General features: G+C 36.7%; 1 protein-coding gene across 2 annotated transcripts in view; it reads right to left on the reverse strand.

Annotated features, from left to right (window-relative positions):
* The window catches only part of igsf9bb (immunoglobulin superfamily, member 9Bb), a 145,117-nt gene extending 119,622 nt beyond the window's left edge, over positions 1 to 25,495 (reverse strand). For both annotated transcript variants that reach the window (XM_067376561.1, XM_067376560.1), the window contains exon 1: positions 25,325 to 25,495. In XM_067376561.1, coding sequence (XP_067232662.1) covers positions 25,325 to 25,388 — 64 coding nt within the window. In that variant the 5' untranslated portion in view covers positions 25,389 to 25,495. The remainder of the gene's footprint in view (positions 1 to 25,324) is intronic.
* Positions 25,496 to 27,519: the final 2,024 nt, after the last annotated feature.

The raw sequence follows: 27,519 nt of genomic DNA on the forward strand, positions 1-27,519 counted from the left end.
GGAGACATATTCCTGGTACAGTTACTTAACTTAAAAATATATAACTTCACATATCTTTCCAACGTGAAAAACGACAGATGTGTTACGCAAATGTTAGACCAAATCTGGCCTCCAGGTTTAAAAAGGTGCTGCAGATGTGGGTCCCAAACCAAGCTTCTTAGTTCTTTCCCCTCTGCTGAATGCCAGTATTAAGGGCAGATGGCTAAAGGGTGGATCTGCATACTTTTGGTCTACTGAGAGAACTGTAATGGAACGCCAACCTCTTTTTAGAGATTTACTCCTGTGCATGTGACATCATCCTAATGGGTCAGCTGGAGGCTAAGACTTAAAGCATAATAATTCCTAAATTAACTTTCTTAGTTCTGGTTCAAAGTTTTCAAGTTTAGTTCTACAGGTCTACTGCAACTTAATTTAGTGCTCATAGATCTACACAATCATCAGACTACAATTATATTTAAATATAATAATATAGATATTATGTGCTGCATGACTAGAGCAAGTAGAGAAAAATGGCTGGGCTCTTCCCTTTTGGCAAAAACTTCAACCATAATGCACTTTTTATTTGGCAGCAGCTATTTACACTAAGTGTAAATAGCATATTTTCTTAGTGATAGATGCTATTTACACTAAGTGGAAATAGAAATCTATTCTGTTTACATTGAGTGACAAAAGCAGCATTTTCTTAGCAATATGCTATTTAAACTAGGTGAAAATAGTGATAGATTCTATTTACACCATTTAAAAGTATCAGTTCTTTGCAATAAGAGTAAATAAATGTTATCTATACTACTATCTGTACTAGTATTTTTGTACATTAACAGGATGCAATAATATCATAAAGTGTAAATGATTATATTTATTAATATTTATAATATTAATATTATTAAACACTCGTTCACAGTTTATTTCCACTTTTAGAACATTATTTTAATTGTTATTAAAAATAAATGCGAGCTCGGCAAAAGGCGAATTCGAACCCGTGTCGAACACTTTAAAAGCCAAATCTGCAAGCCTTACTCACTACTGCTGCACCACAGAAGATATTGAATTCTTCATGTCTTTTTAAAACTTGAGTGGCCCAATCAGACATTGGTGGGCGGAGCTACTGAAAAATTGCATTTGCCAACAAGGGACACTATTTGCACTTATAGTGTAAATAGACAATCCGTTTTTATTTTGGTGTTGCCCTTCTGTCATACAGAGAACATACAGTACAGCAGACTTTTGCTGACAAATAAATTTGGATATCTGGGTGCAGGAAATACAGAAAAAGTTCATTTATATATACTACTGGCATTGTAACAATACAAAGCTGATTGAAAATCTGCAAATGTGTAGCATATAGTTTGGGAAGCTACAGCTAAAAAGCACATTACAGATACAACATTGTCGCATTTATATGTATATATGGGACCCCTTCATTTTTGACGATCCAAGTGGTGATTAACAACTACAAAATACATTTTAAATTTCATTGTAATCCCATAAAAACCCTTTTTTATTCTATTCTGCTAAAGTGCCAAGTTTCCAGAATGATTTGACATAGGGCAAAACTCAGGATCTTATCAATCTGTAGAAGATGTAATGTATGTCTAAATATGAGAACCAGAAAATCAACTTTGGCACCACAGGCCAATTGGCACAAGAGTATCACAAAAAGTACTTAATCCAGACAAATGGTTTAATCCATTTTCCTTCATTAGGTTCATGCACTTTTCAGACTGAATGACACAGCACTTTTCATGGTAGACCAGCATATATGCTTAATATTCCCAAATAGCGTTCTTTTTCTTTTTAAGTTTATTAAAAATGACTATGTTGTAGATACAGTAATGCCTAAAACCATACTTTGCATTGCCATCCAGATTCTAATGCCTTAAAAACATGAAGTAAATCCAAGCAAATTACCATATCATCCCTAGAAATTACTTCAGCAAATCTCATCTGCATTTGACCTGCAATGAGAGCTTCAGACTATGTTGCCTCCACTTGCAGAAATACTAAATGGATGCTTTTCCCTCCCATTAAAAACAACAATACTAAAGACCTAACACTTAAAATGCAATGAGAGGAAATCACTTAATTGGCTGTTTCCGTCAGCCCTCTAGCACAGTGCTCTCAAAGAGATGGAAATGGAGAATATAATTAATATAGTGTTCGTACAATGTTCTCTGCAGGGGCAAAATCACTGAGGTCTTTTTCAGACATGCTGGTCGCTTTTTCAACAGCACAGGATTAACACAGGAGACAATAAAGAAGAACCGGATTCAGATATAGTGAACAAATACACACATTAAAGCAGTGTTTCTCAAAATTTTTCTGCCATTCCCCACTTGAGGTAGCGAAGGATTCCGAGACCCACCCGTCCCCAATCATATTGTATATTTAATATGTCTGAATATTTAATGTCATGTATATTTAAATGTCTGAAACCTAAAATAAACATTATGTTGTTGAAAACACTGCATAGTTTTGATAAATAGCAAGCACTGCTGAAGCGCGTCCGTCTCTGGCTCAGCGCCAGCCAAAGCGCGAAAGCACAGTTTGAATCTGGCAGTTATGTGAAATCAATAAACGTTCTAAATCCCATATGTGGGACTGTACTCTCAGGGGCACAGAAATAAAATCTTATATGTGGGACCGTACTACCGAAAAAGGTTAATAGAGATGGGCACAAAAATGACCAAATTTCCTCCCGTTTGTTGCACCCCACCACTTGTCATCTCTCTATTCCCAAACAGTGGGGCGCGCACTTTGAGAAACGCTGCATTAGAGTAATCAAGGGTGCTTTCGCTCATGTAGTCGAATGTGTTTGAACAGCCACAAAAGACCACCTGCTCTCCGCTTACTGTCCTAATGCGTACACATTATGGGAAGCACGCTGGCCAGACAAGATTTAAACTTTGATGGGTGAAGACCCAAGTTTGCTTTGAAGGCAAAAAATGTACCAATCACAATGTTCTCTCACATTCCAGATTTTTAACACATACACATGCGGTTTTCAGAGCAGAAACAAAAGCTGCTGTTTTTTTCAGGCATCTCCGGTAGTGTTCATAAGTAAATTGTGCAAGCTTATTTCATCCATTAGATGGAAAGATCTGAAAAATAGACCCTACCCTCAAAGAAATCAGGACAGAAGTGGTTGAAAGTGGAAATGATCCGACCGACCAGGTGTAAACATAGAAGTTAAATACCACAGAAACATCCACAAACATTCACCTGATAACTATTTTACGAGGTGGAGATTTCATAAAAATTACAACAAGGTTGTGTTGCAAGCATCTTTAGTGTGTTTTGCACCATTATTGTTGCATTTTAAGACAATATATCAAAGTTAAAATATAAATTGATACTTCCATTGACAAGTCTGATCAAGATCACATGATCTCTAAATCTTCCTAATTATTCAGGATTTCCTTGACAGATTAGTCGACTAGTGGTTCAAACAACCTACCAAGTCAGTTTAGTCAAAAAACGTAGTTTGCACATTCCACAAAACTGTGTTTAATGTGAAGGGTGTCTTGAGGGTGAAATGCTGGCTGTGAGGTTGAGAAACCTGATCTTCAGAAAGCTCAGCATGCGCTATAGAGGGACGAAAAAGTCTCATCAGCTTAAAAATGTATAGTAAACAGCAAAACCACTCCCGATATGGCTAAAATAATACACAGATATACTGTGATCACATGGTACAGCAGCACCATATAGTCAAATGATGAAATACTGTTTAAGACAATCAAGCTGAACACTTAATGGTCTGAAAAAATGACTTTTTTTTTGTCATTTGTGAATGAGAAGATCTGACCTGAAAAATAACATGTAAATGTGTTATGCAAAAAAAAATATTTTCTTGAATTTTTGATGTGTCATCTGTTAGATGTCTCTTTTCAATATCCCGCAGCTCTTGTGAGCTTGTGTTGTCAGGGCTACAGAGGTTAATCAATCCTCCAGATAGGGGCAACATGATTAAGATCCATCTCCACAAACTCCTCTGAGGATTCTGTCTGATTTCCTCCCCAATTCTCCCAGGCAGTGTTCACTTCTCCTTTAGGCATGTGTGTAAATCAGGGGTTCTCAAAACTGAGGACTGCTAGCATTGCACATTTTGCATGTCTCCCTGATCTGACACACCCAATTCAGGTCTTGTAGTCTCAGGTTTGAGAACCCTTGGTGTAAATTACTGTGTAGTAATGATGTTAGAGACTGACTCAATATCAGACTAGGCAGAAAAAGAAGCAAAATATTGGATTCTACTAATGAGGTTTTAAAGCTACTGTGACAATTGCCTTTTTTTCTTTATTTTTGGATTGCTGGCAGGTAACCTGACACATGCTAGTTAAATCTGAGGAAAGTGATGGATTATACAATCATATTTTAGGTATGTACTGCAAAGTTTGAAGAGCAGAACTGTTTTTATGAAATTACTCAATTACTTTAAGCATTTATTTTCTGCAATTCACCTCAGTTCACTTAAATATAAAGATATTTTGTAGATAATGAATGTAAACTTTTGTACTTTTTAAGAACTGTAAGATTAAAGATAAATTCACCCATTTACATTGACAGAAATTCACATACAAGTTATAATAACTGGAAGCAGTGATTGGTCTTCTTTGTTGCATTTATTCATATTCTGAATTATAATTAAATTTCAAATCAGCTATACAGCTGTCATTACAATAGACAGAAAACAAAACTAATTAATTCTGTACTGGCTTGTTAAGATAGCTGATTCATAGTAGTTCATATTAGTGGTCATGAAATGCAGTGTCAGATTTTTAGTGTCGAGGTTAGTTTATAAAGTTTGCAGTTTTTTGTGCCAAAAAAGGTCAAATATTTGTACAAATTATCCTTTTCCATCCTAATTTTCACTCTCTGTTGAAAACACTCAATATCAAGGGGCGTTTCCTCTTGCAGAAATGGAAGTAAATGCCCACTGTGTTATGACAGAGACACCGGAGGCAGGAATAAAAGCAGTTAAGATGTTTATTGAGCAAACAGCAGAGCAAAACGGGTGATGAATGAAGTGGTGGAAGATCTCAGAGGTGGAATGAGAGATAATACTGTCCTTGTTGATGTTGCAGATGAATGAAGATGGAGACGCTGGAGAAGGTGGATGGAAACACTCACACACACTGGCAGGTAGACACACGAGGAGACTGGAGACAATGGAGACGAAGGAGATGATGAGGCTGGGCAAGTATCGCTTTGGGAGTCCTTGAGGTAAGTTTACAACTGGTGTAACACAAACGAGACCGGACAGTGAGTGTGTGTGAGTGTGGGGTTTAAGTGCTGGTGTTGATGACTGATGTGATGAGCTTCAGGTGGCGGTGATTAGTATGCTGGTGATTGGGTGCGCGGGTACTGAAGTGAGGTGGAACCTGACGTGTCTGTGACACACTGCTGTGATTGGCTAACTTTATGAGGCTGTATCCAGGCCCTCCTTTACAGAATGGCTTGTGTTTTGATATTCAAGATAGCAAGCGCTGTGATAGAGCCGTACATGTCAGATCCCGATGCAGAAAAACAGAAATAACTGAGTATATATTGATTTTATTAGCAACACAAACAGTGATACGCTTGGTGTATTAATACCACTAAACACTGGTTTGATGTGTCTACACTGGATGCAAATGGATGCGACAAAAGACAATAGAACCCATTATAATCATTGATGCTGTCTACACTAGATGAGACACGTCACATGACAAATCCCGACAGCGAACTGATTCTCATTCTATTTCTCATTCTGACTCATTCTGTTTCTGATAAGCGCTCATGCTACTTCTGACATGAATGGCAAATGGATTTGGAACATTTGCTTTGTTGTGTCCAGTGTAGACTAAAAATGAATGTACTTACCTGTGTTGCCTCCGAGGACAAAATGTTTGGCACTGCCGTATCTTTCAATAAAAGGTATTTTGAAAAACTGGCAGCATGTTGAGAACAATTCATAATAGTCCATTGTGAAATGTGAAGAACAAATGTAAACTATGTTTCAGTTGCTCAGGCACATCATTAAAAATAAATTTAAGGTGCAGATGCTTGACCTCCACTAAACAGTGTTTGAGTTTGATGATCTTACTCATCATCTTTATCCAAAGGCAGTTTTGCTCTAATTGTGATTGAAGGACGGTTGTTCAGAAAACATCTCTTTGATTACATATGACGATGACGCATGTTGAGGGGCATGTAGAGAACAACCGTGACATCGTAGTTCTCACAATTACACATACGGCTATTTGACAAGGGTAGAAAAAAATAATCCATATTTTAAACTGGGGAGTTAGTTTTGAGTTCTGAAAGCTGTGTATGTTTTTACTGTAGAGTAATTAAAGGTAAGATCAGGTCATGTCGTAATTACAAGATTTCTACTTTTAAAGAGCGTTCATGTTTAAGCACTGATTTAAGATTGTAAAAATTCCATTAAGCTAAACCGTTCTAATTTGCAATCAAAGACAGCAAATCTGTCAATTGTGGGTGCACTGTAATATATGAGATTGAGAAAATAGTCAGGCATATACGGCAGAGGCTGGCTGTTAATCCTTTATTGTTGGGGAAATGTTGACTGTATTCAATCCTCTTAGTCTGTAACTTTTCATGGATGAAGAGTCAGTGATTAATCTGCAGCCTTTCAGAATAAATTTCACAACCGAATCCAAAATCATTCCCAGGAAAATCTCTGCACATTACTGATTACACATGCTTTGCAAACAGGATGGATGTGAAACATTAGCTCTGTTTCAAAACCTTAACAGGCAGCTACTTTTGGCAACATCCTAACTGTCATGGTACCTCATGTACCTCATGACCGATTCTGAATGCTTTAGTACATAGGCAGAAACTTTGCAAGCCTCGTGAATTGCACTCTGCATGAAATTGATCAGCATAATCAGCAAAAATGTTTGGCACAAAAATTTGGTCCCATTTTGCATGCAATTTGCCTGTTTAGACCAATTTGTAAAAAAACAAAAAACAAAACAAAAAAAAGCAGACGGGCTGAATGAAAATCTGACAATAATTGGTGCTTTTAGAAAAGCAGAAATATCCTGGTTACTTTGGGGCACAATAAAAAACCATAAAGAATAGTATTTTAGCCAAAATGAGGTATCTTAGATGACAGCATAATTAAGGCTGCAGTCTGTAAGTTTTGCCTCTTTGTTTCCATCTCTGTTTGAAACCTGGAATTGCAGTTTTTTTGTAGAATTATCATCTTTACGTGGGTTGTGCATTGGCACGACTCCTCAGTGCAGATGAATCTAAAGTTTGCTGTCAGTCACCACACCGGTGTGGATACTGTACTTCGGAACCACCGGACAATGTCATTTGAACAAGTAAGTAACAAATCTGCCACTTTTATTTTGACCAACTGAGAAAAAAAAAACAATAAATATTGCTACCAATATTTACAATAAATCACGCTGCCAATGGTGATTAAATCTAACAATGGCTTAGCTCAGATCATGTCAAACCGTGCAAATTATTATTATTGTTATACTTTGTTCTCAAATTGTTAATGTTAACAACATCAGTATTGCATGACTATGTGTATTTAGTGTGTATTAGCGTTACCTGTAGATTTCAATTTCTGACTACTCCACAGTCCAAAGTCTTTTGCTTTTGACTACAGGTGAATCTCCAGCTGTCACTGATAACTGTCTTTGGATCTTTCTGGATTACAATCCGCCATCAAAATGGCAAGTTTAATTATTGCAGCTGCTGTGAGAAAAGGCTGTAAATGATCCACTACCAGCAGTATCCTCACATGGGATTTAGCCTACTAGCTGGAACTCCTTCTTTATGTAAACAGACGTAATGACACAAAGACAAACAGCTGCATGCTCAAATTTCCTGCGGAAACCCACCAGTACCGATTTTCTTATAAAACATTATTACAAGCTTACCGTTCTGAATCGGGCTTAGGTAAGGAGATTGAACACTGGCTAGTTATGTACTTGCTCAAATTGATTTTGGATAATTTTTAACCAAAAAAAAGTTACAGACTGCAGCTAAATTTCCAGAGGGAATATTTGTCTCAGATTGTAATGGATGACGGATACTTTGCTTCTCTTTTTAAACTAGGAGGTAAAATGTTCAATAGACAAACTTTGAAATCCTATATGTGTTTCACATGATATTTTAGTGGATTTAATAAAGTATCCAAAGTCACAAGATGGATTTCTCAATGGTGTGCCCTTTTGGGACTGGATGATTAAAACCTATTGTCCCTTAAAACCTGCACATGATAACACCATCTCGCTCGTTTGAAAGATTCTCAAAAACCAGGATTTCAGTTGAGCTAATTCAAATCCATGTTTTACTACAATAACTGTTGTACTGCTGTGCTAAAATATGGATTTTGATCAGAAAATGTGGATTACAACAACAAAACAGATACTCATTTAAAAAAAAAAAAAAATGGGCTCATTTTCACACAAAGAAAGCAACGATAGTCACTACAGCAATTCCCGGGACGTCTTTTAAAATATCAGGTCATTAATCCTAACAAATATAAAAATAACTGAGACAAAAACAGAATCTGTGTCTAAATATATTCCCAAACACATGCTCATTTGTGTTAGCAATGGCAGAAGACGCCTACGATTCTCTGCACTGGCTAGCATTATATAAGCAGCAATTGGTTTCTCTGGCAATATATCTCTCTATTTCTATCTGACAGATATTCCCCGTTTACCTCCCCTTCACCTTTTCACTGTCTGTGTGCACCTATGCTTTTTGTATGCTGTATGTTCATTCCACTGCACTATGGAGAACATGCTCAGAGAACACGCTAACAGTAGCAAGCTAGCCATTTTCATTTGTAAAAGCGACAGGCTAAGCAGTCATAAACTAGTTTTATCCCACTTAACACATTTCTCAGCATAAATTTCCATGTTGCTAGTTCGGTGCTGGTCTATCTGGTGGGCTCATGATGTGGAATGATGGGTTGGTGCTTGTTTGGCCTGTGAGACCTGGCACACTGAGATCTCATTTGCATAGTTCAACAGACATTTTCCATGCAGCAATGGGTGCCAGTCCGCCCAAAATTAAAACACACAAAGAACACATGCCCCTTTTATCTCCCCCATATTGATGTTAAAAGACGACTTGGTGTTAATCTGTCAGAAGATTATGCTTTTCTGAGACTTTGCACATGGCAAGATGGCACATTGAATGTCTAATAAAATAGCTTTAAAAAATTAAAGCGGTCATGAACTGCATTGTTTTATGTTCCCTGGGATGCACTTGATGATTTTTACATCAAAAATGATCATAATTTAGAAATAAAAGGCATTTTTCCAACCCTTGTTTTAGCCCTCTGATCTGAACGCTAAGAGGCATGTCTGCTGTGAGACTTCCTGTGATTGGCTAACATCTATGCATATGAAATACCCAAGTATTACTCTCTATGTGGAACTCTCTAGAAAACTTTTAGCACTTTTTTACTATTACAGCTCTCAAGGTTAACAAATTGTGAAAAGTGTTGATTATAAAATTACATTTAGATCATGGCATGAAAGGTTGCAGTGATGAATATTGTAGCCGATCACAGACATGTTGTTGAGCGCATGAATGCAGTGATCTCGACATTTCAACTTAATTTCTGCACACTACTGTATGCTTCCATCATATCTAACAGTGCAAACATGAGGTAAATAAGAGATTCATTGAATATAACTGGAATTTTGGCAAGAGTCCAGAACTCAGTCACTGATAAACTTGCACTGTTTGATTGACAGCTCCTGTGATTGTAAAGGGAGCGTTTTTGATCTCTTTCTATATATAATTTAATCACAATTTAACAGATTATTTTCATCTTAATAAGAGAAACAATGTAAAGTTGACCGCTTAGTCACTGGTTTGATTTACGCTCTTATCTCCTCATCTCACTAAGACCACCAGTGGGCGGGGCTAATGTTGCAATAATGAAGTAGGCATTGATTTCTTCTGCAGGGGCATTCTTTCACCAAATGCACATTCCACAATGGGTCATTATCTGGACTTGGTTATGAAAAAAGTTGTTTTTGGACTAACAAGGAAGATTCCAGTTCTGAAACTTACAGGATATTCTTATAGTATGATGACCACTTACATGTCAAAAGCTCAAGGAAAATTTCATTTCTCAGTTCATGACTCCTTTAAGTTCAATCGTCAACACTTGTGGCATAATGTTAATTACCACAAAAAAAAAAAGGATTCTACTTGTCCCTCCTTTTCTTTAAAAAAAGCAAAAATATCATTCACAGTAAGGCACTGATATTCAACTGGATATACAATACACTGATAATCAAGCGATACACTGTTAGTAAACCTCCTGACGCCACCCACACTGCTGAGACTGCGATTAGATGACACTTTCTAAAAATGACAGTGGTGAGAAAACAGCAGTTCAACCATCCAATCAAAGCGATCTGGATATGTTTGCACAAGCTCTGCAATTTGGCACTCCATTCATGTCACTTATTCACAGAATATTTTACATTATATAATGCTTTAAAGCTTTAAAGCAAGCAGCTTTGACTTATGAATAACTTAATTTTCTAAAATAAAGCAGCTCTCCAGTGTGTTCTTGCCATTACTCCCATCGGACCTTGATGGACTGAACAGAAGAAATGAACCACAGAAGATTTCCACATCAAAGAAGGCGGAGCCTCAGAACACATCTACCAGAGTGAACTTTTCTGTCTCGAACTCCCAAAACTAACGAACTAACGATTTTGTTCTAACTGACATCACACCAGATTTTGCTTGAAGTACAATATATTAAAGTATATTTCGGTTTTATGCTTATGCTTGAGTATGCACACAGTGTGCATGGTGTAAATTTCGTAATCAGCATAGTATGAACTCTACATGCATAGCCAGATTTTTCTAACTGTGCATCCTGTTTATGTTCAGCTTTACACTCAGCTTGCACATTTTCCAATGCTGGCTGACCCGTTGTTTCACAGCTGAAAAAGAAAGATGAGACGGAACAAAAAAACTACTGGAGGAGACAATAGCAATTTATAAGCATCTGTGTTAGGCGGTTTACAAGATACAGGCAACCCTAGTTTACATGAGTACAAATACATTTGACCGCTTATAACTTCTGGGGAGTAACAGAGAAGACACTGGACAAGGATGAAACTTCTAGAGTGTATGTGTTAAGTTTTTGTGATTGCACATGCTATCAATTGGAGTAGTGGTGTCCAACCCTGCTCCTGGAGGGCTAGAGATTGTATATAATGGGGAGATAAGAGGGTCTGTATCTTTTACCATTGGAGAAAGCGTAACGGCTAACTTTATCATTAATAGCAATCGTGTAATAGCAGTGACGTCAGTCACAACATTCCCTAGTCTGCCTTCTCTGAAAAAATAAATAAATAAAAATAAATAAAAATAAAAAAAAATAAAATAAAAATAAATTTTTTGAAAATAAAAATAAATTTTTATCAAGCTAAAATCTACATAGTTCCCAACAAAAGTATTGTTTAGTGTAAAACATTCTGAAGATTGGCAAATAGGCTGTCCATTAATTAAATGATTAGCTATTTCCCCACAAAAGCTGTTTAATCAGCATAATGAAGCCTCTCATCCGTTGACTTCCATTCAAAAAACAGCCTCGGGTCTCCTGCGTACCGCGAGGGGCGGAGCGTTAGCTTTAACCGTTACGCCTTGAACACCATGATTTGCTGGTTGAGGTGTGTTTGATTCGTGTTGGAGCTAAAATCTGCAGGGCAGTAGCCCTCCAGGACCAGGGTTGGACACACTATGCACATGTATGCATACACTAAAGAGTTCATGAAAAAAACTAATGTATACTCTGGGCTTTAGCTTAATTTGATTGACTGGTATTGAACCCAGAATTTTCCTTTATCCATTATTATAGTCTGGCTGACCTCTGAGTGGAGGGGTGATAGGCTTGTTAGATACGATTGGTGTGGAAGGGTGGATAGTTTGAATTTGAAGGAGAAAGTTGATTGAACTTGGGCACCATGCCACAAGGAGGAGAAGAGGAGGCAGCTCAGGAGGTCCTAGCCTCACACCCACGGATCGTTGGCTGAACATCTGATGCATATGGCTCACAAACACTTCAGGAGTTTTGAATTCGTCATCTGAAGGTAATGATACACGGGGCAACTTTTTGAGTTTGTGAAATAGACTCTTTAAAATAAACACCGGTCTGTTTTTGTAGGGACATTGGCGTTACATTTTCACACCCATAAAAATGTTGTGAAACAAAACAAACTGTGATAGCTTTATATGTCAGTCAGATGGCCTCTGGGCGTCCCTAGCAAGTGAAAGCTGCTATGGAGTCCAGACCTTCTGCCGTCAGTCTGAAGTTCTGGCTATGCGAGACTAAGTAGGGCCTGACTCATCACAGCCAGTCAGCACCCCGCCTGCATCACGTCCCTTACCAGGCGTCCACTGCAGTACTCACAGTGAGCAAACACGTGGACTTGTGGCGAATGATGAATCTAATTTTAACAGATCTATAGCGCGGCCAGACAGATTGAGAGAGATGGATGTACAGATAGAGCTTGCTCAAAATTGATTGCCTTCTGAAGGATGGTGGTGGAGGATAGGAAAACGAGGGCTAGGGAGAAAAGCGAGAGGGGCGGCGACAAGGAGAAGGAGAGTTTCCTGGGCAGAGAGCCTGCACTGATAAAAAAAAAAAAAAAAATCCTGCCGTTTTTACAGAGGATTACTGGCAGCTGTAGTTGCCAGAATAAATCTGGAAAAATACAGCAAAACCGTAAACATATTTACAGTACAACCTGTGAATGTAAAAAATATGTAATTTACAAAAAAAACAAAAAACAACAACATTTTAATCTGTAATTCCAAAAGCCCTTTTCTGCTGAATTAGCAAGGCTTTGCTGCTACTAAAATCAGTTTTGTATCTTTAACATGTACTGTACGAAAATAAAACAGGGGTAAAGAAAAAATGGTAACACACATGACCCATTTAAAATGTATCATAAATCCCTAATGTACATTAACATAATTATTAAAATCATCTTTTCACTGTACATTTTAAGATGATTTGTCCTCTTTATTACTTCCAAAAAAAAACCCAGTACATTTAACAGTATTTTACTGTAAAGTTACATGAAATGTAAGGTTAGCTCCCTATGTACAACTTATATATAAGGAACGTACTGTTAACCATTTAACAGGGGTTACTGTAGCATTTTTACAGACTTTTACAGTTAAAATAATTTTTTATAGTGTGGGGTACAGTACTGAATATCTCATGGCCAGAGTATGAATGTTTAATGGACGTGGTGGAGCCGGGCGGGAGGAAGCCGAGTGCATTGCATCAATGGACAGCTGAAAAATGAGACGTGAGGGGAAGTGGTCCAGTCAGGAGGCGGGAAGAGAGACGATCAGCATGCTGCCTGGCTGCCTGGCTGCCTGCCGGGCCCACGCGCGTCAGCAAAGCCGCATACTCACACACGCTCTCTACATCTCTGTCAATTCATTGTGAAGTCCAGCAGCCTGTCCTGACGCACATGATACAGCGGGATCTTAAAATGTACATGCAGTCTGGCATCTCTGTCTCTGACTGATGATAGTGATACTGTTGTCATGGCTGATGATAGTGTGCTGTTACACTGTGTCCTAAACAAAAACGAAGTGATAACACGACAAATGATAAAAGGTATTTCTTCTTCTGCTAACTCTTTAACTCTAACTCTTTTTCACATAGAGTTTTTATCCTAATCAGCAATGGTTTCTGTTACTGCAGCCTCAAGCTGAGTAGTTCCACCCAAATCTCACTGGACAGAAGTACCACTCCTCATTAGGGATGCACCAATATTAAAATTCTGTACTATTTTGTGTAAATAAATTAAAAACAAAGCACAGGTCAAACACACCTATTGTCTTGTGAGCTTTCTCTCAGTTCTAAATTCCAAGAACGAACTCAGAAGGACGCAAGGACACAGAAAGCATCCTTGTGAGAACTGAGATGTGCAGTGATCTTGTTGCTCAACTGACCGTCCGAGCATATTATAAGTAGTAGTGGCCAATGCACAATAAATAGCCCACAACATAACATCACAAATGTCACAACCTATTAAAGGTACAATATGTAAGATTTTTGGATTAAAATATCCAAAAACCATGTGAACAATTTTATATATTTTGTTGACTTGTGTACTTACTAGGGATGTAACGATATCAAAATCTCACGATACGATAATACCTCGATACGATATTTATTGCGATATTTTAAAAAAAATTAAAAAAAGACAAATGAAGTCTTGGAAAAAATGCCATTAATGTTAAACAAAGATTGAACATTACAATTACATTACAATGATGTACAAATTAACCATGTCATATCTTGTCCTCTTTTCTTTATCCTCTAATCATAACTGTTGTTTAGAGGTATGAGGTATAGTATGATATGAGTTAAATGATCTAAAACTCCCTCTTATTAAATAAAATAATTGCACCAGCTGGACCTTGACAAAAATAACATCTATTATTTTTTATGACATTCTGAAGAGATTTTTTAACATTTGTTAATGCACTGTGAGGTAAAATGAACAAACTATGAACAGCTGTATTTTTATTAACTAACATTTACAAAGATTAACAAATAATACACTAACAAATATATTGTTTATGGTTAGTTCATGTTAGTTAATACATTAACTAACGTTAACAAATTAACCTTTAGTAAAGTGTTACCACAAATTCAGCACAAACAAGATTCTTGAATACACATGTAAGATCCAGACAGGTGAAACATTTTTTTGTAATTTGGATTCATAAAGACTTTTAACAGTAATTTTAACAGTAATTTGTTGCCACCTAGTGGCGTAACAATGCAATTGATACAGTGGTCATTAGAAGCGCTTTCAAAAGTTGATTTATTCTATTTTGATCGGTAACGTATATATAAGCATTTATCTGAATAATATACTTTTGTATGCTTCTGTGATAATTGGAATATTTGCAACAGAAATATTACTGTGTTTGACAAGATTGTTTGTGGAGCTGTTTATATCTAAGCATGACAACTCTCTAGATCAACGGCAGCGCACAAACGCAGATTTGAATGTTACCATTTTATTTTTCAAACCGACGCTCAACAACCGACGGCCAAGTAGCACGTCCGTTCTTTGCCTGCGTAAGAATAAATACCTTTCCCTACCAGAAGGTGGCAGTAGCTGTACAGCCAATCAGAATGATCACATGGTCCGACGGACCGATGAGCTCCGACGCCGATTCAATATATAATCGGCCGAAAAATGCCAACAAGGACCAACTTCAGCCGACTGTGCGGAACACACCAAGCTGACGGGCGGCTGTTGGGCAGTTTTTCTTCATCAGCCGACTAAGTTTTCTCAGTGTGTTCGGCACCATCGGCTGAAGTTGGTCCTCGTCGTTTTTTTTTCGGCCGATTCGATATGTTGAATCGGCATTGGAGCTCGTCGGTCCGTCTGGCCATCTGATCATTCTGATTGGCTGCTCAGATACTGCCGCCTGCTGGTTCGGAAAGGCTTTCATCTCACGCAGGTGCAGAACTGACATGCTACTTGGCCGTCGGCTGTTTAGCGTCGGTTTGATGTGTCAGGGCAACTTTGGACACAGACGCTGCCGACGTGAGCCAACCCCGCGGTCTGCTTTCGTCACCACTAGTTCGACGGCGTCGGCTTGGTGTGTTCCGGCCTTTAGTCTGCCGATGAACAAAAACTGTCCGACGGCCGACCGTCGGCTTGGTGTGTTCCTGCCTTTAAAGATTAATAATCTTGCCTTCGAGCATCTCTTTCTCTCGCACGCTCTCTCTCTCTCTCTCTACATTGATAACTGACGTATGAGTAGCGTGAGCCGAAAGGGCTTTTCAATACATTCATTGGTATAATATTCATGAAGTGAGATGTCTCTATTAAATGATATGCTCCTCGCAATTCGCCCACCCATCAAACCAGAACCATTTTCGGAACCGAGCTGAAAAAAAAACATACACTTTTTGCCTGGAAGACATATTGTTTCATACAGTCATGTGACCACGATAATATCGAAACAATTTTGCTATTACAATACCACAATATTGATAATACTGTTACATCCCTAGTATTTACATTATCCCAGATGTTTCCAAGAATGTTTAAATCCAGAGAAATAAGCAAGTTTAACCAGGACATGAATCGTGTCCGTGCCTCACCTATCAATGACATCATACCTGCGTTACCCTCGATTTCTGGTTTTATTTTGAAGAAACCATGGAAACACCAAAGATGCCTAATATATTATGTGTTTTATTAGACAAAGGAACAATTGAATGGATACATCGACAGAAAACATCTCGGGTTACTTGTGTAACCCTGGTTCCCTGAATAAGGGAACGAGACGCTATGTCATATGACGTAGCATCGACAGTTCCCATGAAAGGGAACTAATCATTGTTATATAGCTCAACACGTTTAGTCTTAGGCCTATTGTTTGAATCTCATTTTCTTGATTTTTAGTGATACCATGTTCTTTATCATGCCTCAGAGACAACACTATTTTGTCAAGTGGCTAACATATAACCTAATCAGATGCAGCTTTACTTTTAGTAGCAGTAATACAGCATTCTCTCCATCATACAATATGTTTTAAAATTAATTGCATGCCATTTAACAACATAAGCCATCCAGCATTTATTAGTATGATATTCTAATATCGATCTGGCTTACTGCAAAAAGTGTCTCATAGTAGCCGCAGAGCAAACACACAGAGTAACTTTATAACATAACTTTCAACACACTCATATGTATCTAATATGATAAACAGTGCTGCTTTACCCCACATACACTTGACCGGAAGAAGCGGAAGTGGCGACTGAGACATAATAAAAGTTCTGCTATTGTCGAGGCGTGTGTCGTGCTCATCGCTCATTATCAATCTCTCCAGTGGCCTCGTTCCGCTTGCACAGCATTCGGCCCTGCACTGCATCATACTACAGTAGCATTAATAATCTCATCCACGGACATGATTTCTACCCAAGTCCGGTCCCAATTTTCCACCGGCAATGGGGTGAAGACAACATCTCCTATGATTCCACGCTCAATCTCGGCATCATCAAGCTACGCCTTTGTTTTGAATGGGTGACCTCTAGTGATGAAAAGTTATATATTGTGCCTTTAAAATATTTATTTCATATTATTATAGACATTACTTTAATATAATTTGATATTATTTTATTTTACTGTGTGTATTTGTGAAAATGCGTATGTATGTTTAATGTTACCAATGCTTTGTCAATGTTAAGATTCTTTTTAATATGCCAATAAAAATAATGCAGGCTCTCTTTAGTTTTTTTATCACTTTATTTTTTAAATTAAGCAAAACAAACGGACATGATTCTCATTGTCCCCGTCTCTTCAATGTGTCTGTTACACACCTGTTCCTTGTCTCAATAACCATCTAGCCCTGTGTATTTAATCCCTTTGTTCCTTCTGTTAATTTTCTTGTGTTAATGTTATGTTCATGTGTAGGACCTGACATATCTTGTTCATTAAAGTTGCTTGTTATCGTTCTTTCTGAATTCACACATCTCCTTTTGGGATTACTACACACACTCCAGAGACATTCAGATAGCCTACATCTTAACCTGAAAAATTGAAGAGGTGTTACCACAACCAGCTAATGCAGAGCTAATGGAAAGGTCAACAAAGCAGTATTTATTTGAGATAAAAAATAAAAATATTAATTTCTTTCACAAAAAAATACTGACTCCAAACATTTCAACAGCACTGTACTAAACCCAATAATTTTTCAAACTACACAAACCCCAAATTCACCTTTATGTTTCCTAATATTACACTGACTCAAACTCTGAACCACTAAGAAATTTATTTTTCCTCAACCACGTGCTGGATCAGGATTCTTCCTCTGCTCCCTCTGACGCCGAGTCAGACTAAACGCCCCCACACAGCATCACTTCCCTATTAGACAGCACATACCACACCGCTGGAGTACAATCTACCAAGCATTCTTGATTGTCATAATTTCAATTTGTGCCAATCAAAAGGGACATTTGTGTTTCTGAAATCAAGAAGTGTTTCAAGATATCACTGCTTCAAGCAATTAAGCATCCACAAACAACACCGAAACAAGGTTCTTCAACCCTTTTGGTGTGCTGTACGCCGTGGCCACATCACAGATGTAGATCTAAACAAGAGCAATGAGAGTGTATCGATCAATAGGCCCATGCTCTCAATTCTTAAAAGATCAAAGACTTTCTGCTCAGTGATTTCCAAAGTGCTAAACCAGACGTAAAGCTGTACTTAGACCAAGAGGCTGATTTCCACTGACTCAACACAAAAAACCCAGTTCTTCCATCTAGATCTAGATCTTTAATGGCACTTAAATGGAGTCAGTGAGTGTCATGAATAAAACGTGACATGAATAAAACAGTCATCTGGCATGTTCTCCAACATGCGTTTTTCATGTGTTGATGATCTTGAATTAGAAACATACTTTCTTTATTTTAACGCCAGAGATAAATCATGCATAATTAAGTGAACTCCACAGGGCTTTTTTGAAGGTATCTATATATGGAACAGCTTCCACTAGTGCTGTCTTGCATGCATCTATCAGACAGAGTAAGACTGTATTTGTGGGAGGGGGATCTGAGTCAATGCTGGCCCAAATACCAGCTGATTGACATATAAGGGTTAGTGACTTTTATGGAACAAGTCCTTTGCCCTGGGCCAGCGGTGGCCTGTTACTTCCTATCCACATCAATCGGGACACAGGCCTGCCTTTGGTGAAAAATTGATGCTAGAGCACTCAAGGTTCATGGGGTATCTAGAGTATGTGAGTGGTGAGGGATTTCACTGAGGAAGACATTAAGAAAAATTTTAGAAGACCAGGGTTTAAAGTTACTATTAAAAATGTAAATATATAATATAGTAGGCAATAATGTAGTACAAAATACTTTATCAATAAACATTTAGGGTCTAACATTAGAAAAATATTATTTTTATAGAACTAATGCAATGTTTTACAGCACAAACTAAATATGTTAGTTACATTTTTTACATTACAAAATGGTGCAAAAAATACTAGGCTAGAGAAAAATGAGATAACAGCCTAAAGTACTGAAGCCCAATATAGATTAAACAAGTTAAGAGAAACAAGTTACAGTATCCTTGTTAAAAAAGAGCTTAATAATCACTAATGTTCACCACTTTGAATAAACCATAACCATAAAAATATCACAATATGGTGATCCATATATTAATATAATATTATATAACTGCTTATTCCAAACTTTAATGTATTCAGGGAAAACACAACAAGACTACAGCAAGGAACAACAGAGTCTGTAACTTATTGGACATATTAATCACTCTTCTATCATTCCATTAATCTCCCCAAAAAGACAAAAACGAGTGTGGATAATAGAAACATCCAGTGCTGAAAGGCTGTACCCACAAATTTCTGAATGAGACAAACTCTTCCATTGCTTCAGCAGGAAGTCTGCACAGGCACATGGTTTGTACTGGCTGTGGTGACGGACTAGACTGAGAGTGTTAAGGAGAGGGAGAGTATCAGCGACAGGAAACTGCCTTTGAATTGCTGAGAAAGTAGAAATGGAATCCAGCCACAGACAGAGATAAGACATTCTCTTCAGAGTCTACAGTGCTGGAGAGCTATTTGAAGATTTTTGTCAGTTTTTTCCCGTTTAAAACTGAACAAGATATCCTGAATGCAAATGCGACAAAACATGATGATTCACAACCTACTGCATATATCATATATAAGTGAATTAAAATTAAATAGTCAAAGTCTACTTGCACTGGATGTGCTGGTTTCGGCCTCATCACCGGCTGCAGTCATGACCTCATCTCTTAAGTCAAACACCTGCAATTCAGCAACTACCTGCTAATGCACACGCGTTCACGTAAAGTAGCCTTTTTGACAAGTTTGAGTGAGTAAGGGCAAAACGCACAAGACATATTACCTGACCTTAGATGGCAATATCACTTTTTTATAGCAGAAACAAACTGCTGCAGAAAAAGTTAGCACTTAGTGCACATAACCATAAGAAAAATAAACTTTATTCAAGATAAATGCCCAGATTCAGAGACAAGGCTTGAGTCTATCCCAGACTAAAATGCATGTTTGAGGTGACTCATCTGAAAGTACAGTAACTTGCACTGACTAAATCTCTTCATTGTTTAGTCTTAAAGGTGCCCTAGAATTAAAAATTGAATTTACCTTGGCATAGTTGAATAACAAGAGTTCAGTACATGGAAATGACATACAGTGAGTTTCAAACCCCATTGTTTCCTCCTTCTTATATAAATCTCATTTGTTTAAAAGACCTCCGAAGAACAGGCGATTCTCAACATAACACCGACTGTTACGTAACAGTCAGGATCATTAATATGTACGCCCCCAATATTTGCATATGCCAGCCCATGTTTCCAACATTATGAAAGGCATTATACAAGGGCAGCCAGTATTAACATCTGGATCTGTGCACAGCTGAATCATCAGACTAGGTAAGCAAGCGATAACAACAGCGAAAAATGGCAGATGGAGCAATAATAAATGACATGATCCATGATATCATGATATTTTTATTGATATTTGTAAATTGTCTTTCTAAATGTTTCGTTAGCATGTTGCTAATGTACTGTTAAATGTGGTTAAAGTTACCATTGTTTATTACTGTATTCATGGAGACAAGAGAGCCGTCACTATTTTCATATTTAAACACTTGCAGTCTGTATAATACATAAACACAACTTCATTCTTTATAAATATCTCCAACAGTGTGTAATGTTAGCTTTAGCCACGGAGTACTATCAAACTCGTTCAGAATCAAATATAAACACTCAAATAAATACTATACTCACATGACCCGAAGCATGCATGCAGCATACATGACGAACATCTTGTAAAGATCCATTTGAGGGTTATATTAGCTGTGTGAACTTTGTAAATGCACTGTATTATAGAGTCGCGAGCTTGATGGGCAGAAAGCATGAGATTTAAAGGGGCCGCAGCCTGAATCGGTGCATAGTTAATGATGCCCCAAAATAGGCAGTTAAAAAAATGTATTTAAAAAAATCTATGGGGTATTTTGAGCTGAAACTTCACAGACACATTCAGGGGACACCTTAGACTTATATTACATCTTGTAAAAAAAAAAAAAGTTCGATGGCACCTTTAAGATACACATCAGTAATGTTTTTTTCTAAGGCACATTAATACAAGCTACTTAAATGTCACAATTTAACTAAAGCCTACTGTTGGCTTAATCTAAAACTTGTCTGTGAAACCAGGACAAATAGTTTTAATGTCTTAAGCAACTTTGCTTCCCAAGTAAATTAATCTTGTTTAAAGAAAGTTTAGATATTTTTACTGGAAAACAAGACAAAATACTGATTAAGAAATTATTTTATTCATTTGTTTGTTTGTTAAGTTTGAACATGCAGGTTTGAGTCCAGCTTTCTTACTTTTTTCCCTATTGCTTACTACTTTTTTCATATAAATGCAAAAGCCCATAAAAACAAATAAAAAGTAACTATAAAAAAAGTTAAAAATGTATGTGTTCTAATAGTTGTAATTCCACTTTGTTCTTTATAGCCCAAAGCATTTCCCCTCACAGAATCACTGGACCTAACAAAATGCATTTGGAAATTGACTGCCTCAGCTGTGGTTCGCATTCTGCAGCTTTCCACGCAATCGGCGCAAGTCAGCTGTTTTTCATTGTTTGATTGGAAAGGCTGTCATGGATTTGGCTGGATTATAGCTGACATTATAAATCATAATTACAAGACATTGAAAGTACCGGTCAAAAGAGCCAGTAAGTTGAAATACAGCAATTTGAGGGTTCTTTCTTTGAAATCTGTAGTACCAGGACACAAAAACGACTATAAATGGCGAAAGTGACATGCTCGTGTGAGTTGTGTTGATAATTCAGCCAGATGTGATGACAGGCTGCTTGTTTGTTATTTAAACTATTTTAATTTTTCCACAGGGAAGAATCCTACATGCTTATCATTCCACGGATGAGGATCAAGCTATCACAGCCTGAGGATGAAACAGAAGTGATGACTGTTGGAAAACACATCCAATGTTATCCAACACCGCTTAAAATGAGCAGCTGTCAGGTCCCCCGCTAGCCCTCCTCTAACAGGCTTTCTATGAAACATAGACTGCAGCACAAACCTCCAGAGCAAGCTTTCTTTAGCTTCTCCATTTCCAGCTGGCAGCTACATCAACAATGCCTAAGGGTTAAAGAACCCGGCAGAATCTAGGCTGCTAACAGGTGCTAACTGCTAAAACAAATCACCATCATTTCATATGTACCCGCATCAGCTCAAATCACATTCTGTCTGCCCAAACCAAGGAGTCACACTTTTGGCTGGTTAGCATGGCCCATTAGCCCCTTATGGTAGTTGCTGTAACAATGATTGAATATAATATAATATAATATAATATAATATAATATAATATAATATAATATAATATAATATAATATAATATAATATAATATAATATAATATAATTTTAAAAAGGTATCGCTTTGAGCACTGTTGAGCGGATTCGTAAACACCTTGGATTGGCCATTGTGTCGACGCGCTCATCGGATATGTCTGTGTTTGGCTTCAATGATCAACACTTCAAAAACGTCGTAAAAACGTCGCAGACCAGTCCGCTGATAGACGCCTGGTTTCAAATGTTCCCATGTGTATATGTGTAAGCTCTCGGTGAGGAGCATCAATGATGACTATTTACAACATTTTTGAAGCATTGATCATTGTAGCCAGTCACAGACATATCCGATGAGCGCATCAACACAATGGCCAATCAGAGGAGTTTACAAATCCACTCAACAGCGCTCAAAGCATCACATTTTTAAAATTTCAGTACCGACTTGATACCGAAGTCAACACTAATATAATATAATCTCAGCATATTGGAATGATTTCTGAAGGATCATGTGACACTGAAGACTGGTGTAATGGCTGCTGAAAATTCAGCTTTGCCATCACAAAAATTAAATAAATTTTAAAATATAATTTAATAGAAAATAGTTTTAAATTGTAATAATATTTCACAATATTACAGTTTTTTACTGTATTTTTGATCAAATGTATGCAGCCCTTGTGAGCACATAAAAAAAATTATTTTCAAAATATAAAAAATTGTACCTCAAACTTTTGAACAATATAAAATCTATTATACATACATATATATATATATATATATATATATATATATATATATATATATATATATATATATATATATATACTTTTGAACAATATAAAATCTATTATATATATATATATATATATATATATATATATATATATATATATATATATATATATATATATATATATATATATATATATATATATATATATTTATTTATATATTACTCTATATATCTGATAGCTCAAGGACATGATATACTAAAGGACATGTTAGGCATAATGATAGCCTCAGCTAACATAAATATGTATTATATTATATTATATTATATTATATTATATTATATTATATTATATTATATTATATTATATTATATTATATTATATTATTTTTAAGGCTCAGATGATTAGCTCACATCTTTTGAAATGAATGAGAATAATATCTGATAGCTCTCTCAGTTATTATAAACCTCCTTGATGTCAATCTAGATAAATTAAATTTATATAAAAAGATCAATTTGAGCTCCTGCCAAAATTGACATCTGAACAGACACAACACTAGTTTAAAAGGGGACAGATGCTGGGCACATGCTCTTATCATGAGGGAAGATGGTCTGTTCCTAGGGTGGACTGCTGGAGGTCTCAACAAGTTCAATGCGGTCGGCTAGCATTGAGCCTTGAGGGCCTACCTGGAGCCATGCATCAGCTCATGACTCTCAGTCTGCTGCCTCCCAGTCCTCTGTTTAGACAGAGCAGCAAAGCATAGATCTGGCACCTGGCCAGTTTTGTAGCTGATGATTGTGGGCCTGTTTGCCAGCTAACAGCTTGAGATGGGAGGGTGAGGGCAGGGAGAGATCTGCATTGGGGCTGGGATAGTGCAGCGTGGCTCTGACACACAGGAGGGAGACACTGAGCGAATGTAGCAAAGTGCACAGTCAGAACAGCAAGGTGAAATACATCTTGCTGTCAGATTAAGGGGATGACACAGCTCAAGTTTAGCAAGGTAAGATAATCACATTCTGCTTTTTATACATAAGAATTATGGTTAAATATCTTCTACTTACAGCAACATATCAAAGCATGTATAGCGTCCCTTTTGACTTGGGAAATGTATTCATAGTACATGCAATGAAAAAGTTCTCAAAATGTGACCCAGGATTGGATGCTCCTTGCTATATGTTAGCAGCCCTCTAGTGGACGAGTTAGAAAATTGCAGGGCTATGTGAGTCCATGAACTCAACATTTGAAATAAAGACACACTTATTTAAACTAGTCTGAACTGAAGGTCGATCAGATTCACAGAACACATCTTCAATTACAATTATGATGGCTCCTTTAAAGTGGTCTGATGTTTAAAAAGCTAAAGACATCTGAGGAAGGCAGAATATTCATAAAGTGAATAACTAAAACAGTCTACAGCACAAAATGAATGATACAGTATATCACCAAACAATACATATTCCCAATAAAAGCACCTTCAGATGTGTAATTAAAGTTCCCTAATGTATATTTTCAGAGCTTAATTGTAATTCAAATGAACAGTTAAAACAAAAAAATACAATTTTGTCATCATGCAAAACCCAAAGGACATGTTAGGCACAATGACAGCCTCAGCTAGCACAAATATGCAATGAAAGTGAATTGTAACATATCCTTTTGTGTCCCACAAGAGAAAGGAAATCAGTAAATGTTCATTTTGGAGCGATCAGTCCCTTTAATTTGATAGAACAGACTTAATATGAAGTATATACAAGCCTAAAGTTGCTCATAGTATTGCAGAACAGGTGAATATGGATGAATAGACAGCAACAGCTAAAACCCTCGTTTTGCAAGCTCAGATGACTTTTAAAAACTAGCACTTAAACAGAAATGTCACTAAGCAATGGCAGAGTAATAATATTTATGCATAAAGAGAAAACTATAATCCAAAATAATTATAAAAACAGAATCACCCAGAGCTGCTATACTTCTTTTTACTTTAAAATATTCAGCATGCCCAAATTAGAATTTAGACAGGCTATATTATTTTTTAATAAAATAAAAAATAAAAAAACTCAGAACGACCCAATCACAGAATTTTTTTTTTTTTTAACTCTATAAAAAAAAAGCAATATTTCACAACAAACTTAAGGCTGAATATAATAAATTGCACTTCAACTCACCTTGAGCAGCTGTTCCTCTGGTGCTGAATACACTTGCTATCAAAGTGGCCACATACCAAATCATAGTACTATTGCCAACCAGAAAGAAACCTCATCATATCTCAAAGTGCCCCTTTCAATAAACCATTCTTAGCCGAGCCCCTGGATGTTAGACACACTGTCAGCAGCTGATACCCTTTTATTCATGCCCTGCATACTTTTCTCCGACGGTTCCCTTCATTCTTTCCCTCCCCTTCTTTCCTTTCGCATCCTCTCTCGATGAAATAGAGCACCTGCACCAGCGCACGGCAGCCAGACGCGGCTTGATGGCAATGCCAGCGTGAAACCAAGCATGACAATTTAGCTGTTAGCTCCGCCCCCGCTCGAAATTCATTGGCCAGTGGAGGAGGCGTCGGGGCGGGTATTGGTCGCCTCTCCGTCGCTCTCCATGTAAAATCTGAGAGCACCGAGTTTCAAGGTGAGTTGGAGCGTGAAGTGGCGTCGGAACCGCAGTATCATGCGCAAAGGCGAAGTCGTGTAAGGAGCTTGTAGGATGCCCACCATAAGTACAAGGCTTCGCGTGTTGTCAAAGTTAAATGTGTGGAGGGGTAGACGTCAGACTTTCGTGTGGGAAGGAAATCCTCAACCTGTATGCGTCATTCGCATTTCATCCCAACGATCCCATCGATTGCACTGCGCGCGGTGTTAGGATTGAGACATGAAACTGGAGCCACACTGAATTCTCCGGGAGTAGTGATGTCACTTGTTAGTGACATCATGGTTGAACCAAATTTTTAACAAATAGACAAGTAACTAGAGCACTGTAAAGATATGACACAGGTATTATGTGTGTGTGTGTGTGTATATATATATATATATATATATATATATATATATATATATATATATATATATATATATATATATATATATATATATATATATATATATATATATATATATATATATATATATATATATATATATATATATATATATATATATATATATATATATATATATATATATATATATATATATATATATATATATATATATATATATATATATATATATATATATATATATATATATATATATATATATATAGGCTATATATATATATATATAGGCTATATATATATATATATATATATATATATATATATATATATAGGCTATATATATATATATATAGGCTATATATATATATATATATATATATATATATATATATATATACACACACACACACACACACACCCACATCATATGTATCATCAGTGCCCCCTGCAAGTCCAAAAGATGTTTATATGATTCATTACTTGATGGTAACACCAACTTTTCCATACAGTGGTAGCTCATGGTGCCCAGACATTGTTTCCCGAACTTCAAATATTAATTAAAGATGTCAAAGATTTTTTCATTTTTGTGATGCTATAAGGAGACAGTTTTAAAGTAATGAGTGTGGATTTGTAGACATAAAAGAGAGATTTAAAGTGTAGTCCATTTAAAGAATTTATGTTGTTCATTTGCCAGGTGACCATATTGTAAGACCAAAGAGTCAGTTGCCTATTTCACATTACGAAATATTAAAAGAAAAGGCCAAGAACTGGCAACACATCGCTTTAACCATGGATAAAATTAGGACGGATGGAAATTAACCCCAATCTAACCCATTCTGTCAAGGTGATGGGTAATGATTATTTGTAGCACAATCTCTGATAGTGACGTCTTTAAAATAAAACTTGTGAATTCTTTCAATAGCAAGCAACAGCATTTTTGTTTCACAGAAAAAAAAATAACAGCTTAGAGGTTTGGAACATAAGAGTAAAAATTTCCTCTTAAAGCACTTTATTTTATAAAAATATTTTAGCTGATGCATCTAGGCTATTATATATTGTTAAAATTGAGCTATAGGCTGTTTTCAGATTTTAAAAAAGTGTTTAACTGTCAAATAATTAGAGTGTACGGCAGAATACTGTTAAATACATGTCCAAAATGGTGGTTTTTGAAAATCCACAAATCAGCCCAATAGGAGATAGCTCAAGCTGGAAATTCACTTTTCGAAATTCACAATTCACATCTTGCTTACAATTTAAGGAGTAGAATCTGCTATACAGTCCATTTGAGCAAAGTTTTAATGGCAATTCTAGTTTTCTGCGGTGGTGGAATGTAACGAAGTAATAATACTTCGTTACAGTACTTAAGTATTT

The sequence above is a fragment of the Chanodichthys erythropterus genome, chromosome 22, assembly GCF_024489055.1.
Source record: "Chanodichthys erythropterus isolate Z2021 chromosome 22, ASM2448905v1, whole genome shotgun sequence".
In the NCBI taxonomy this organism is placed as follows: Eukaryota; Metazoa; Chordata; class Actinopteri; order Cypriniformes; family Xenocyprididae; genus Chanodichthys; species Chanodichthys erythropterus.